The sequence below is a fragment of the Suncus etruscus genome, chromosome 14, assembly GCF_024139225.1.
Source record: "Suncus etruscus isolate mSunEtr1 chromosome 14, mSunEtr1.pri.cur, whole genome shotgun sequence".
In the NCBI taxonomy this organism is placed as follows: Eukaryota; Metazoa; Chordata; class Mammalia; order Eulipotyphla; family Soricidae; genus Suncus; species Suncus etruscus.
This window is the reverse complement of record NC_064861.1, coordinates 94,486,719-94,503,059: the sequence shown is the minus strand read 5'-3', so window position 1 is coordinate 94,503,059 and position 16,341 is coordinate 94,486,719. Positions and strand designations below refer to the sequence as shown.

General features: G+C 42.1%; 1 protein-coding gene and 1 pseudogene across 1 annotated transcript; both read right to left on the bottom strand.

Moving 5' to 3' along the window:
- Positions 1-3,647: 3,647 nt before the first annotated feature.
- Positions 3,648-4,770, bottom strand: LOC126028660 (NEDD4 family-interacting protein 1-like; annotated as a pseudogene).
- A 441-nt stretch (positions 4,771-5,211) lies between these two features.
- LOC126028659 (vomeronasal type-1 receptor 4-like) lies at positions 5,212-9,980 on the bottom strand. The gene is made up of 2 exons (XM_049787598.1): positions 9,096-9,980; positions 5,212-5,241 (listed from the first exon to the last, which is right to left on the bottom strand). The coding sequence occupies exons 1-2, from the start codon at positions 9,978-9,980 to the stop codon at positions 5,212-5,214; spliced, it is 915 nt and encodes a 304-aa protein (XP_049643555.1).
- Positions 9,981-16,341: the final 6,361 nt, after the last annotated feature.

Here is a 16,341-nt window from a genome sequence, read left to right as displayed (position 1 = left end):
TGATGCCCCCCATTGCTGAGAAAACACAAAATTTGGTATAGACTCTACCTGGAACACCAGTTGTGGGGACAAAAATCTCAGTTGACTTGAAGCTGCTGTTTTAGGAGGTGTTCACATGAAGGTCTTAAGCTGGGGGTGTTTGCGAACATACCCATTTCTGTGGACAGTAAGTAAATATGACTCAATATTTCAAGGAACCACTTCCACCTTAGAACTACCCTTTATCTTAAATGTGTGACTAAGTTGGACTCAGGTGTTCTTACCAACGCCACATCCAATCCAATCCAATCAAATAAGCAATTGGTTCCCACAACCCCCTTTCTGAAGCCCAGTCTGTTTTCATGCCTTAAATATTTCTTGTCTCACTACAGAAACATCCATGTTCACCATAATCATTGACTCAGGTTCATCATAATCATTGACTGTCATAATCATGACAGTGTTTCTGTTTCTTTTAAGTACATTGTAAGTTCAGAGGTAGATAAAAATTCTCTTTACCCATAAAAAATGACAATATAAACAGTTTCTCTATAGACTGCACTTATTCTCATGCTTTTATTCTACTCTTGATTCAGAGCATGGGGGTGCTCTAAGTATTCCCTAAATACAGTGAGCATTTCTTCTGTGATTCCTGTATACTGCAGGGAGAGCAGATAGATTTGAAACTCAAGGGTTGGCTCCTAAACTCTATCTCTACTGAACTGTTCCCCACAGTCTCTCTCTATGAGGATCACAGGTACTTACAGGAATATCAGGGATTGAAGGAGTGTCTAAAGCCCTCATTCTGTTATTTGCTCTACTCATCACTGCAGGAAAGGAGTTAATCTTCTCTGTTGTTTTGTCCTTAAACCTGTTTCTGCCCCAACCATGAGCACTTATTCAGCCTTCCTTTCATGGATGGATGCTGCAGCTCAAATTGACATGCAGAGCAGCTGTGGCATTTCTTGTTGTCAAGAGAGCAGCATCAGGAGCTCCTGCGTATGTTGCTGTACCTAGTGCTAGTGGAAAGGGGGCGGCCAGACCAGATAAAGGTTTGTGGGCAGTGACCTCACCTCCCTGCAGAACCGTAATTATCATTTCTCCTGCAGTGGCAGTGACAGGAGAGGTATGGGGAGTTGAGAAGTTTTAGGAAAACTTTTTAGAAGTTGCTAATTGCTAAAGCAGTGACATTTCTAGTAAATTTCTGCAGAAAGGTCTTTGTGGTGTTTGGGGGAAAGGCCCCAGTCTTTCAGGATCAATAAGAAAAAATTAAATTGCAACTGGACTGTGATATCACAGCAAACAGGTGCATGTGTAAAAATTTACCATAAGACATTGGGAATAGGTGATCTGGGCTGTGATCAAGTGAAATAAAAGGATGCAGTCAGAGTGTAAAGAAGCTAAACAGTTCTTAAAAATATTCACAACCTCAAGTCTTTTGGTTTATTCTGAAAGGGATTTTAGCACCACCAAAGGGATATTGGTACATCCATACTGATAGCATCATTTATACAATCACCAAGTTCTTATTAACGTAAACAATGGAACCATTTCCAGTCAAACAGGGATGCAAACATATACACAGGTACTGTGTGTCTGAATGGCAAGATGCCTGCTGAGAGCAAAAACCCAGTCACATGGGGCCGGGCGGTGGCGCTAAAGGTAAGGTGCCTGCCTTGCCTGCGCTAGCCTTGGACGGACTGCGGTTCGATCCCCCGGTGTCCCATATGGTCCCCCAAGCCAGGAGCAACTTCTGAGCACATAGCCAGGAGTAACCCCTGAGCATTACTGGGTGTGGCCCAAAAACCAAAAAAAAAAAAAAAAAAAAAAAAAAAAACCAGTCACTAGAGGAGGTGTTAGGGTCTGAGCAGATAAACCTGCTCTTAGAGTCAAAGACCACCTTTGATAATGTAAAATGCAAAAAGGAAGGAATGAAATCTATAGTCCTCACTTTGCCTTCAGAGCAGTAAAAGGACAGGTAATGATAAAAGAAAAAGAAATTTCCCGGTCCTCTCAGGAGAGTCTCTGATTTGGGAGACCATATGGGATGCCGGGGGAATGAACTCGGGTCAGTCTCAGGTCGGCCACGTACAAGGTCAACGCCCTTCCACTGTGCTATTGTTCTGGCCCAAGACTTTCTGATTTTATATGATATACTCTTAATTGGATTAAGTATTACTGGAACAGTAAGAGGAACTAGAAGAAGGAATCACAATCAGAGAATCAACTGAGTCAACAAGTGTTAGTGAAGGGCAAAGTCAGCACTTTCCACACCAATAATTCAATCCAAACTCAATTCACAAGGAGGCATGAAGTGTTTTATTTATTTTGATTTTTTTCGCTACACAAGAGACGTTTATTAATGTTCTGCTGTATTTACAGTTTTAACATAGCAAACCAAGGTGAGTTACCACTTGGCAGAAAGCACATCATTCTACATTGATAACACATGGGTTTCTGCTAACACACAGTAAAAAGCAAGTCATACAGGATGTTAGGGATAGTCTCAAAGATTCCAAGCTAATTCTTCCTTTGCTCCCAGTATCTAATCCCCTCCCTACTCCCAGCCCTTGGTCTAAGCATCAGGAGACAAAAGAGTAAAAAAGGCTTGAGGGTTATCTTTTAGTATTTAAGTTGCATTTGTCACTGTCTTTTCTATTTTAGTGATAACACCTTTAGAATTCCTTAGGTACACAACACAGAACTGGTACTGCAAAGCAGAACACAGGCTATAAAATTAAAAAAATAATCAGTGCATGGGCCGGTGCGGTGGCGCTAGAGGTAAGGTGCCTGCCTTGCCTGTGCTAGCCTAGGACCGACCACGGTTCGAACCCCTGGCGTCCCATAAGGTCCCCCAAGCCAGGAGCGACTTCTGAGCGCATAGCCAGGAGTAACCCCTGAGCGTCACCGGGTGTGGCACAAAAAAAACCAAAAAAAAAAAAAAAAAAGAAAAAGAAAATAAAATCAGTGCTTATTACTTATCAATTAAGAACATACTCTTGACCACACTTTTTTTTTTTTTGGTTTTTGGGTCACACCTGGCAATGTTCAGGGGTTACTCTTGGCACCATGCTCAGAAATCACTCCTGGCAGGCTCAGAGAACCATATGGGATGCCAGGATTTGAACCAATGACCTTCTTCATGAAAGGCAAACACCTTACCTCCATGCTATCTCTCTGGCCACCATCTTAACCACACTTTAAATGTATTTTGCACTGTTTTTCATCTCCAGGTGTTCACAATACAACTGAATAAACTTCTAGCTTAATTTTAACAGCAAGTATGAAGGATGTGGTGAAATTGCAGTCAAAACGAGAAGTTTTAACTTTGGAGAAGATCCCTTTAAAACAGCCAGCACTATACATCTCCTACACTAAAATACTGAACTCCAAGTTCTTGCTGAATGGAAGATGAATAAAGCAAGAATGCCCCCTACTGACTACAGGAACAAGGCTCCTGCTGGTGAAAATGAACACAAACAATAGATAAGGCATTATTATTAATACGTCACAGACTTGATTGCAAGAGCTTTTTCAAACATTAACCACTATGATTCAGTGATTACAGAATTCTGCATTAACTATTAAAATTTTACACCTAGAAACAAATAGAGAGAAATGATAGTTTTCAACAGTACTTTATTGTTATTTTTTAAAGCAGGTTTCTTTTACTCCTCTGTGTTCTGTGTCTTGATTCGTTTGCTTCCTACAGGTGTTTCCATGCTTCTTGAGAGAGAATTTATTCATACAGGAAGGTCCAGGCCAGAAAACAGCTTTAATAAATAAAAAGAACTCTGGTCCTGGGGAGAATTGGGAAAGTTTCTGGCATCTTTCAAACTTTTGTATAATTGATAAATCCTCTGAGGAACAGGAGATAGCCTAGAACTAGAAACACCCACCAGAGCCAGTACTGACCATCAAAATATCCAGGGAAATAGGTGGGAAACCTGACAATGAGGATCCACTTAATTAAAGAGACCCCGAATCCTGAGATGGCCCCCTACCTTCCTGCAGCTGAGGTGGTCAAGCAAAAACGACAGGAAAAAGCCAATCCAGATAAAATCCAGAGAAATGCCATGAAAAATGTTAACATGAAAATCCCATCATTTCCTATCCTCAGCTGGTCTCCATCATCAAAATCATCCCGACCCATAAAATCATCATCTGGGCCAGGAACCAAGGAGACAGTCGCTTCAGCCTTGGTCCTCTCGGCCTCGTTGTAGCTAGGAAGTTGGAAGATGGAGGCTTTGGCAACCCAGACTCATCTTTGGAGTAGAAATAAACTGTACTCTCGGCAGCGATGCTGCAGGGAGGTTGGAGGGAACACACAGCGGGTGGGTCTCGATGCCTGCCTAGGACATGGCCCCAAGTGTTTTATTTTTTAAAGATAAAGCACACTTCCCCCCTGAATTGTTAGTCAGAAATTATCTCTCTTAAACATCAGACAACTAATGAACTATATATAAATGACAAAAATACACAAATCAAGACTAGTTGTTATCAAGCCAGGCAAAGTCCCATAGAGTGTGGTGAAATCAGGAAGAGAGAGGCAAAAAGAGAGGAGAGACTTCAAGATAAAAAGAGTAGGAGAGAGAGAAAATTATACAGGAGAATGAGTACTATTCTTAAGAGAGAGAATATACACAGGAGAATGCTTATTTTACTCAACCAATATATTTGTAGATTTTTGGGGTCAATCTGAGGGTGCTCAGGGCTTACTCCTGGCTCTTCACTTAACAATCATTCCTGGAGAGAATGAGGGAACCTATTAGGTGTAGAGATGGACTCCATGGTTGGCTGTGTGTGCCAAACAACAGCACCTGCTGTGCTATCTCTCTAGTCCACTTTGTGTAAATTTTTTGGGGGGAGGGTTTGGACCATACCTGGTGATACTCAGCTCACTAGGGGACTCTCTGGAATGGCTGATCGAAGCCTGGTCAGACACATTAAAGGCAAGCTACGTACCACTGTGTATTGGTGGGATTTTTTGAAAGTAAAAAAATTAAATAATTTACATGGGGCCTAGTAGAGCATGAACAGGGATTGAGCCCCCTGTTAGTGACACCACAGAAACGACTCCAAAATTTGCCTAAAATGGTCTTAACTAATGGTTGTTTTGATTATGCTGCTGCCATAGGTGCCAATCTATCACACATACCGTATATACTTACATCAGCAGACCCAGTTATAGAGAATGACTGGAAAGCCAAGTAGACTTAAAGCTGCTATTGCCTAAGGGTACCTCTGCAGGATCTCTGTCTTCTAAAGGATTAATGGAAGGTTGATGCACACATGTCCCAGGTGTGGATAGAAAGCCAGGATGACTCAACATCCTCAAGGGACCACTTTCACCTCAGAACTGCCCTTGACCTTGATAAAGTTGAACCGTGGTGTTCTTACCACCCACATCGAATCAAAACCAATCCAATGAGAAACTGGTTCGCACACCTCCTCTCTTCAGCCCAGTGTTTTCATGCCTTAAATATGTCTTGTCTCATGTAGAGAACATTCATGCCCCTCATAATTATCAACCACACATTTTCATTAGGACAGTTTTTGAGTTCATGAAGTGACTAGTGTGTCCAGAAAGAGATAAAACGTTTGATCCAGGAAAAAAACACAAATGTGTACATAGTTTCTCCATGTTTCACTAATTCTTAGGCTTGCATTCGACTCTTGATTCTAAGCATGGTGGTGCTGTGAGCACCCCCTAAATTCAGTGTGCATTTCATTTTTTATTCCTATACTGCTGGGAGAGCTCGTGGGAATCCAGTTGCTATAGATCAGTGCTTCTCAAATAGTGGGGCATGCCCAGAGGGGGGGCGAGGCTCTGTAAAGGGGGGTGCGTTTGATCTCAGCAAACACTGTCATAACAAGCTAAGCCCCGTGTTTATGTCTCTGTATGTCTCTGGAGCTGAGAGTTGTTGTGTCCTGCTTCAAATCCAACTTCAAAAAGCTACGCATTGCAAAACATGCTCATTGTAGCCATTAATCCAGACATCACCTCTGATTCAAAAATCAGCTCAAATTATTTTAATTTTTGTTCTGCAGGTTAAAGTTTTTTTTTAAATAAAAATACTATTTAAAGTCACACGGGGGGGGCACAAAATGTTTTCTTCTTCCTAGGGGGGCATGACAGAAAATAATTGAGAAGCATTGATATAGAGGTTGGCACCTAAACTGTTTCATCACTCCTAGGACTGTCACCCAGAATCTCCCTCTATGAGGATCATAGGGTAGCTACAGGAATAGAGGATCTGGGACCCTCATCCCATTACCAGCTCAACCCATCACTGCAGGGGAAGGAATCATTTTCTCTTCGCATGTGGCTGTGCCTGTAGACCTGTTTCTGTCCCAGCCATGGGCACTTACTCAGAAGACCATCAACTCCTCCTAACTCTGCCCAATGGCAACCACCTAGCAATAGGACTCTTGCCTATGTGGAAAGCCCCGTGTGTGCAGGTTGGGAAAACCATACCAAAGTCAACTTGGAGCAAAGGAGGTACTCACACGTACTCCTCTGGCCCAGGAACATAATGCCTCCCCACACGTCTCCCTCCTCTCCTCTCTTGAGATGTGAACTTTCTTGCTTGTATAATGTTTCCTGGAGCTCCCATCGAGAAGGGCGTGCACATGTATTGCCTAGGCGCATCATTTCTGAGCACATGCCACCTACTTCTCCCTTCCTGAGATGCGGCCTTTCCTACTTTAGCTCTCGGATGGGTCCAGGATCTCTCTCTATCTTTAGAGAAGTCTGTTATCTCCCTCCGTGTATTAGTCACTCTTTGTCTTCCTTATCTTTTTGTCCTTTCTCTCAATGTCCAAGTAAAGACTGTTTTTACTTTACTGCTTGTCTTCTCCTTAAATTATTTTTGGAGAAAAAGGCTGTGACCAAGAAGGCCTGGCTAAGGTCTAGGTCTTATTTTTCTTTCCTGCTAAGAGCAAGGCTCACAGTTCTGGGTCACTCCAACAACTTGACCAGGTGGCAGAGAGAGAGTGGAGGAGAGAGAGAGTGAAGGAGAGAGAGAGAGAGAGAGAGAGAGAGAGAGAGAGAGAGAGAGAGAGAGAGAGAGAGAGAGAGAGAGAGAGAGAGAGCAGATTCCTTTATTGAGACTGCAGGCTCTTCTCTACTTTGCATAAGTCACCCAGGACTCCCATTGTCATCAGCTGCATTGATAATTTTTTCTAAAGTGGGCAACACATCGAAGGTTCTAGATAGAGATATTAAACTAGTTCTTATGCAATGTTCTTACACAAATATTGAGTTTTACAACTGGCATGTTCCTGGCTTCTTTGTAAATATCTTTAAAAAAAAAAAAGACTTTTTACTTTGTTTCCTCTAAAATAATGGCCCAGGAATATTGTTTTATGTATTCTGACACCATAATAATAACAAACGTTAAATTGTTGAGGAAAACAATATTTATTGTGGGAACGTCATGCAGATGAGCTTTAACATCTATGTGTTAAAAGAGCTGAGATTTAAATGGGATCATCTGTGTTCCTTTATATATATATATTTTTTTTTTTTTGGTTTTTGGGTCACACCTGGCAGTGCTCAGGTATTATTCCTGGCTCCAGGCTCAGAAATTGCTCCTGGCAGGCACAGGGGACCATATGGGGCGCCGGGATTCGAACCGATGACCTCCTGCATGAAAGGCAAACGCCTTACCTCCATGCTATCTCTCCGGCCCCTCCTTTATATATTTTGATGTGGTTATAACAAAATATTGCAAACTAGGTGACTGATAGACATTAGAACTGTATTTCTTACAATTCCAGAAGATGAATTTCCAGCAGACTTAGTATTTGGTAAGTATCTACTTTTTATTTCACAGAGAGCAGGGATTGAATGTGACACTGTGTTCAGAGATGACTTGGAATGAGACTTAGGAGCAACAAATGACAATTTAGATTTCTCTGCTGCAAGGATATGACTTCCCTGCAGTTTTTTCTCTTTGACCCAATTTAAAAAAATAAATTAGAATCTTGCTGATATATACTTTTTCATAAAATAGATTCTATAATCATCTTGAGATGTTCATATGTATGGGAACTCAAAAAGCACTGTCTCAAGAGGACTCAGCCTTTGTATTTCATTATTAGCTTCCCCACAATCTACCCATGGGCATGATGACCAGTGTTCTAAATTAAGAAAGAAGAGTTGGAAGCCAACCTGCCCCATTCTCCTCAAACATCATTTTGTGAAGATGACAGATGTAATGAGTTAAGTTGGTTTTACTCGCATCCCTAGATGCCCAGAGACCCTACATTCACTGAGCCAAAACTCAAAAGCTTTATTCTTTTTAAAAAACTATCTTTTGTTTTATGGGAAATACTGAGCTATTTCAGGGAAAACTGGCCTTCACTCTAGATCATGACAGTGATGTAGGCCCTTATAATTAACTCTGATGGCTTTCTCTTTTACATGTCAAAGATCTATCCTGGCAGTAAGAACTTCTACATAGGTCCTTTACCTTAGTTCCCCCCACGCACGAATGTGGTCCTATCTTCCCAATAAATATCTCGTTCCTAGTCAGCCTCTTCCTCTTGCTCCATGTGTTGGAAAGGGACCTGAAGCCATGTTTAATCTCTTCAGCCTGGTTTGGATTATGTCCTGTGGCAGCCCTGCTCCATATCTGCTTCTCCCTTCTCTGGAGGGATTATGGTGTGTGGGTCTATTCACATGGTGCCCAAACAGGGACCTGAGAAGATCTTAATAACAGTGAATAAGAGGATACCTTGCTCAGAAGTTACTCTAGACTTAATTCAGAAAGCCTTGGTGATCTTCAGGGACAAAATGTGATTCCAGGACTCAGTTTGGTCCCATGCAAGGCAAGTGTACTATCTGTACTGTCTATCCACTGTACTATCACTCTGGCCCAATTATTTAATAGCTTTTAGTGAGTAAATACATCTCATTTTTATGTGGCACATTCTTCAGCCTCCAATTTTTGTCAGTAACGTGCTTTGCTTGACTATTGATACTTCCTTGGTAAACGTGAAAATATTTTTGCAAGAACATGCTTAAACTACTTGTGGGTTTGATCATGGGATTTCATATTTATTATCAGGGAAAATGCTTGTCTGAATACAGTAAAGGGATGTCTCCTAACCAAAAAGGGGCTCACAGTAGGAAAACATAGAGAAATGATACCTGCAGTTTCAAGTAACCATCCATTTTCTTCATTGAGTAGAGACATACACATTTGAAGAAGAGAGGAGAATGTGTGAAAACACACAAAGGTGCTCACCAGAACAAGGATTCTTTGGGTGGCTCTAGTTTCAGCTGAAGATCTGGGGCAAACATTGTTGCTGTGAATGTGCTGGACTCTTTTCTTATGCCTGTACAGAAAGAGAATCATGGAACCACTGGCCCAGACTAGGAGCACAGAAATGGAAATTTCAGGAAATACAATTACAGCTGAATAGACAGCACCAGAGACTTTCTCAATGATGGTAGTATAACAATATCCCAAATCTTGTTTCTGTGTGATGTTTTCCATGTTCCAGTTGCGAGATACATTCAATATGTGCAGAGGAAAAAACAGATTCACAAACATGCACAGGATCCAACAAAGACAAACAGAGAGAGTGACATACTTTGGAGCTTTGACTTTCAGATCCTTCCAGCAGGAGTCCATAGGGCTGAGCATAATAGCCTGGAAGACACTCAAGAGGCAGGTGGTGCCAATGGACACACCTTTGCCCACTCTCTGAATGTACAAAACAAGGTCACAGCCTAAATTATTGAGGAAATGTTTTCTTCCCAAAGTTGCCATTGTTTGAGGGAGCCCTTGGGAGAGAATGAGCAAAAAGTTGGACACAGTCAGATGCATTAGAATGAAGTCTGTGGGCCTGACTATGCCTTCAGTGTGGTAACAGAGCAGGTAGTGGTAAAGAAGAGAGAAATTTCCCAGTGTTCCCAGTAGAATCTCAGATAAGATAATCCCTCCTACTGTCGCATCCCTGAAGGATATTATCTCACTCCATCCAATCATCTTAGAGAGGGCACCACTCATTTCTCTGAGAATGAAGTCATTTAGAATGTCATAACAGACATTTGATATAAAAATCATTTCTGTTCTGCGCACTTCCATTCTTGCCTAGTCAATAAGAGGCAGAAGAAGATGAGGGAAAACTCCAGTGGGTATATCACTGTAGATTTATTTGTTCAATGAAATGCTCTACTTAACTGATTTAAGTATTATTGGAACAGCAAGATGAATATAAGCAGGACCCATCATGATAAGAATTTATTAAAACTGTCTAGATATGTTAGCAATGGAAAATTCAACATTGGTCGTACATATACACACTTATACACATATTAATCCAGACTGAATTATTGAATTCAATTTGTGGATAAGAAATGAGGATTTTTTGGGGCCACACCTGGTGATGCTCAGGGATTACTCCTAGCTCTACGCTCAGAAATCACTCCTGGCAGGCTCGGGGGATCATATGGGATGCCAGGATTCGAACCACTGTCCTTCTACATGCAAGGCAAACACCTTAACTCCATGCTATCTCTCTGGCCCCAAGAAATGAAGATTTTATGTGAGAAAAAAGGTTGTTTTTTTTTTTCAGAACTTTGAATCAGAACATTTCTTTTAAATAAAACAAACATCTTAACTCTTAATAGATATCATTATTAAAATTAACAAGTGGTACTCAGGGCCAGAGTGATAGCATAGAGGTAAGGTGTTTGCCTTTCATGCAGAAGGTCATTGGTCCGGATTCTGGCGTCGTTCCATATGGTCCCCTGTGCCTGCCAGGAGCAATTTCTGAGCAGGGAGCCAGGAGTAACCCCTGAGCACTGCCGGGTGTGACCCAAAAACCACAAACACACACACACAACAACAACAACAACAACAAAAACAAGTGGTACTCATCAAACCAGACAGCAGACACAGAGGGAGGGCGGGAGTCATAAAAAAGAGAGGCATAATGAAGATAGAGCGAGTGAGACAGAGACAAGAGAAAAGGAGAGAGGTGAGGGGACAAATGAGTTCGTAAGTATAGACCAAGAGCTCTCCTTTGTGATAAGGGCCATGTTCTACAGTGCTAAAGGCACTGATTTTGCACCTAAGGTCACTCTTGATGGCACTCAAGCGACCCTCTGTGTTGCTGTCAATAAATCTGATTTGGGCCACTTTCCTGCATGAGACAGCCAAGAAGACGACAGCAAATATAATCTCTCAGGGCCCAACACCCGGTAAACTGTCTCTGCCCAATAAGTGTGGAGGCTTATTCCTGCCATGTGTTTGGGCACAAGAGATTCATTATAAATGGATGCTGCCTCGCTCCCTGCCACTTTCCTACATGAGACGGCCAAGAAGACAACAGCAAACATAATCTTTTCAGGGCCCAATACTCAGTAAGCTGTCTCTGCCCAATAAATGTGCTGCCGCTCTGCTTTGCTCCGTGGTCGCATGTACTAGCCCAGTGGTCGGCAACCTTTTTTTTCAACTGAGCCAAATCTCGCCAAAACCACGATTGAAATTTATTTTGAGAGCCACACAGGGTGCGCACTGACAGAGGCTAGGAGCAGAGTTTTGACTCCTGGAGCGGCCGCCAGGCACACAGAAGAGCCAAATTAAAAGTGGAAAGAGCCACATGTGGCTCATGAACCGCAGGTTGCTGACCACTGTACTAGCCCATGAACTCCACCACAACATGTATTAAAAACCACACTACAGGGGCTGGAGGGGCCAGACTGGTGGCGCTAGAGGTAAGGCATCTGTCTTGCAAGAGCTAGCCTAGAAAGGACTACAGTTCAATCCCCCGGCGTTCCATATGGTCTCCCCCCTCCCCAAGCAAGGAACAATTTCTGAGTGCATAGCCAGGAGTAACTTCTGAGCGTCAAACAGGTGTGGCCCCAAAACAAAAATATAAACATAAATAAAAACCACACTAGAAGCATAGAAATAGGGAAACAATGCAGGACAACACCAGGCATATAGAATGAAGATGGCAGCTCTGATGACCTGAAAAGTACCAACCAGCTAGATATCCTTTCAGATAAGGTATATAGAGAAGAAATATGGAGGATGATCAAAGAAAGCATAGATCAAGCTGAACAGACCACAAAGATAGGAATCAGAGAACTCCAATCTGAAATAGCAGGGCTGAAAATCTTGGTAGATGAATTGAAAACCTCAATGGAAAGCCTCTTGAATCAGCTGAGGACAGAATCAGTGAGCTAGAAGATGAGATGCAGAACAATTCCATACAGTATAAGAGATTGGAAAAGAACCTTAAAGTAAATGATCAGACAATGGAAAAACTACTCAAAGAATGTGAACAAATAAAAATAGAAGTCTAACAAAAGAAAAAAATAGAAGTCTGATAAACTCAACAGAAACAACAAAAAAATCATTGGAGTCTCAGAAAAGAATAATAATAATAAGAGGACTTGGAGGAAGAATGGGAAGAGGAAGAAGAAAAGAAAGAAGAGGAAGAGGGGGAAGAAGAGAAGAAAAAGAAAAGAGGAGAAAGAGTAGGAGAAAGAGTAGGCTAGGAATGTGTTTTAATTTGTAGAGCAGGTGTCAATGCCTAAACTTGATCCCAAATGATCTCATGTTCATACTCTAATATTCTCACAACTTGTATGGATTTGTGTATATATGTATGTATAGAATATGTAAATATTTATGCATGCTCACATCTAATAAAGCAACTGAAGAAATAAATCTGGTTTGAGTGTGAGCAAAAAAATATGCCTCCCCCTTGTACTATTTCACTGGCACTTAGCCAAGAACACTTACAGAATATAAACATGGTCAAAAAACGTGGCCAAAGTTTTACAGTGATTGAGACCGAAGCAATAGCACAATGGTAGGGTGTTTGCCTTGCATGCAGCTGACCCAGAACAGACCTGAGTTTGATCCCCAGCATCCCATATGGTCCTCTAAGCCAGGAGTGATTTCTGAGCACATAGCCAGGAGTAACCCTGAGCATCACCAGATGTGGCCCAAGTCCCTCTCCCCAAAAAAGCTTCATGGTGACTTCAAGAAAAGAATCATGGGGTCGGAGAGGTGGCACTAGTGGTAAGGCGTCTTGCCTTGCAAGTGCTAGCCAAGGACAGACTGTGGTTTGATCCCCCGGTGTTCCATATGGTTCCCCCAAGCCAGGGGTGATTTCTGAGCACATGGCCAGGAGTAACCCCTGAGCATCAAACGGGTGTGGCCCAAAAACCAAAACCAAAAATAAAAGAAAGAAAAAAATTATACATTAAACAGTAGCTTTGAAAAATGTGTTATTATTAGAAACAGAACAATTGCATATTAAAATTAAAGTTGTATTTGCTTGGGATATCATACCAAACTAAAGAAAATTCAATGATAGCAAACACCAGCTTTTCCAATAATACAATAGACCAATTTCATACCATACTTGGGTGTGTGCATTTGGGACATACTTTTCAAAAATGATGTGTATTAGCAACCAGCTGCATCATGGTTTGTTTAACTATTGACTCAAGGAGGCGAATATATTCAGCATAAAACATGATTAGAAACTTCTATGTAGCATCAGTCATGATCCTAGGAGCCAGATAGTTCCTGCTGCCCAATAGTATTCAAAATAGAAGAATGGGGCCGGAGAGATAGCACAGCGGCGTTTGCCTTGCAAGCAGCCGATCCAGGACCTAAGGTGGTTGGTTTGAATCCCGGCGTCCCATATGGTCCCCTGTGCCTGCCAGGAACTATTTTCTGAGCAGATAGCCAGGAGTAACCCCTGAGCACCGCCGGGTGTGGCCCAAAAACAAAAAACAAAACAACAAAACAAAACAGAAGAATGAATGTGTGGTTTGATGTCGCACAATGTTCTCCTGGACAGCCATGCTAATGAATGATAGTGGGGCCACATCACAGAGGAACTCACAGAACAAAACAGGAGAATCAAACCTTGAGAATACCAGGAGACTTCCAGGTGTTCACACTTACAAATGTCCACTAGAAATGGCGTCCAGAGTACTTCTGGGGGGAGAGATTCTCGATAGCTTTTAATAGAGACTGTCACCATATTGACTGTTGCCCACGGAGTTAGTTTGAGTTGTCTTTTTAGTATGAATGACCAGTGTGTGTGCACGGTGACCCTGTCTCTGACTTTTTCGGCTGTCTTGGGGAACACATATGATTTTGCTTAGGATCACAGCTGGCTGGGCTCAGGGACCCCATGGGATGCTGGAATTGAACTCAGGTCCTCTTCTTGCGCCTTCTCTCCAGCCCCTGTGTGTGATTCTTTTCACTAAACATTTCACTTCACCAAAGTGAGGGCTAGAAAGAGATGACAGAGAGCTGGACACTTGCTTGTCCCAAGGCCAACATGGGTTTGAGTCCTGGCACTTTATATAGTCCTTCCAGGGGTGATCCTGAGCACAAAGCCAGGAAAAGCCCTGAGAAACACCAGATGTAACCCACACTTACTCTGCCTTGGCAAAAATTTGCTTAAGAAAAGGAGAGTGGTCTAAGGAGGTTCATGCAAATGCACCTTCCCTGCCGCTTCTTTCTTAGTGAGAGTTATTTAAAGTTCTCATCTAAGGCCTTGAGCTGATATACAAGTCTGTACCAATACAATGACTCTGTGAGATTCTTGTGAAACTTAGCATAAAACCACCCTTGATAATTTATTGGTGCTCTGATTCTGCCTCCATATTAGGAAAAAATAAATGTCACCTAAAAGGGTATATACTCACATCTGAATTCAGATGCCAGGTATGGACAATTGAGTTGATTTAGAGCTGCTGTTTTCTTCAGTTCCCACCTGAAATTTTTAAGGCTGAGGGTATCTGGGGAGGCACCCACAACTCTAGTGTGGACAAAAAGCCACTAGGACTCATTATCCTTGAGGATCCACTTTTACCCCCAAATTGCCCTTGCCTTACACTAGAGTATAGCATTGGACTTGGGTGTTTTTACCACCCACACATTACATCAGACCCAATTAAATAAGAATTGGTTCACACAGGGATTCTCTCTAAGTCCAGTCTGTTTTGATGCCTTAAATGATCATTGTCTCACTGCAAAGACAATTCATACATGCCACAACCATATACCCTTTTTCATATAGATGTCTTGAGCCTCTTAAGTTCATTATATGTTCAGTGATAGAATAGCCTCTTTGATATGAAAAAGGAAATATAAACATAATTCATTTTTAACAGGATGGACTTATTTTTTGGCTTTCATTCTGCTCCATTATGAGAATGGGCTGTTCAATACTTCCACCTAAATAAAGTGAACATTTCATACATGATTCCTCCACTGCATGAAGATCAGATGAATTTGGTAACTACAAAGTTTGGCACCTTCACTGCCTATTTCATCACTAGTGGTTTTGTCCCCCCAATCTTCCTCTGTGAGAATCACAGATATCTCTACATGAGTATCTGAGACTGGTGGAGGGTCTTGAACTCTCATCCTGTTACCAGCTCAGTCCATCACTGCAAAGAAGAAAGCATTTTCTCACCCCACTTGGTTCTGCCTAGTAGACCCTGTTTCTGCCCCAGCCATGAGCACTTACTCAGTCTTTCTTTCCTCGGCGAATTCTGTCTCTCACGCTGACATGCACAGCAGCAGTGGGCACTTCCTGCTGCACGGGAGTGGGCTCAGGAGCTCCTGTAAATGTTGCTGTACCCAGTGCCTTTGGAAGTGAGAGGGCTAGATCTAATATAGATTTGTGGGCAGTGACCTCACCTCCCTGCAGAACTACAATTATCACTTTCCCTGCACTGGCAATGACTGATGTGGCCTGGGGGACTGAGTCATTTCAGGAAAACTTTTTGGAAGTTGCTAATTGCTAAAACAGAGGCAAGTTTCTGGCGATTTTCTGCAGGGAGACATTTGTAATGTTTTGAGAAAGGCTCCTAGATTTCAGGATACTTGAAGCAAGAAAAGTTGGGGAGATAAATTAGACAGATAGATGGATGGATGGGTGGATGGATGGATGGATGGATGGACTGGTGGATGGATGGATGGGCGGGTGGATGGATGGATGGGTGGATGGATGGATGGACAGACAGGCAGATAGGTAGGTAGATAGATTGATGATTGATAGATAGATAAAATTTCCTGGGCCTATGACCTAGACCTCTTCACAGAGCTTTGTCCCTATCTGTAGCTGTCACCAAATTTCTCCTTTTATCCACTATTTATTTCTGATCATTTCATCAATAAACATAACACTTCACAAGGCAATGAACTAATCTCTTGCCATTTTTTTTATTTTTATGAGGTCACCAATTAGTCATATGGAATTTTGAACCCAACCCTAGAAATGCCCTCTTTCTAAATGAAGTCACATTCTGAGATTTAGGGGTTTCAGATTCTACCAATGAATGGGCTGGCCTGGGAGACA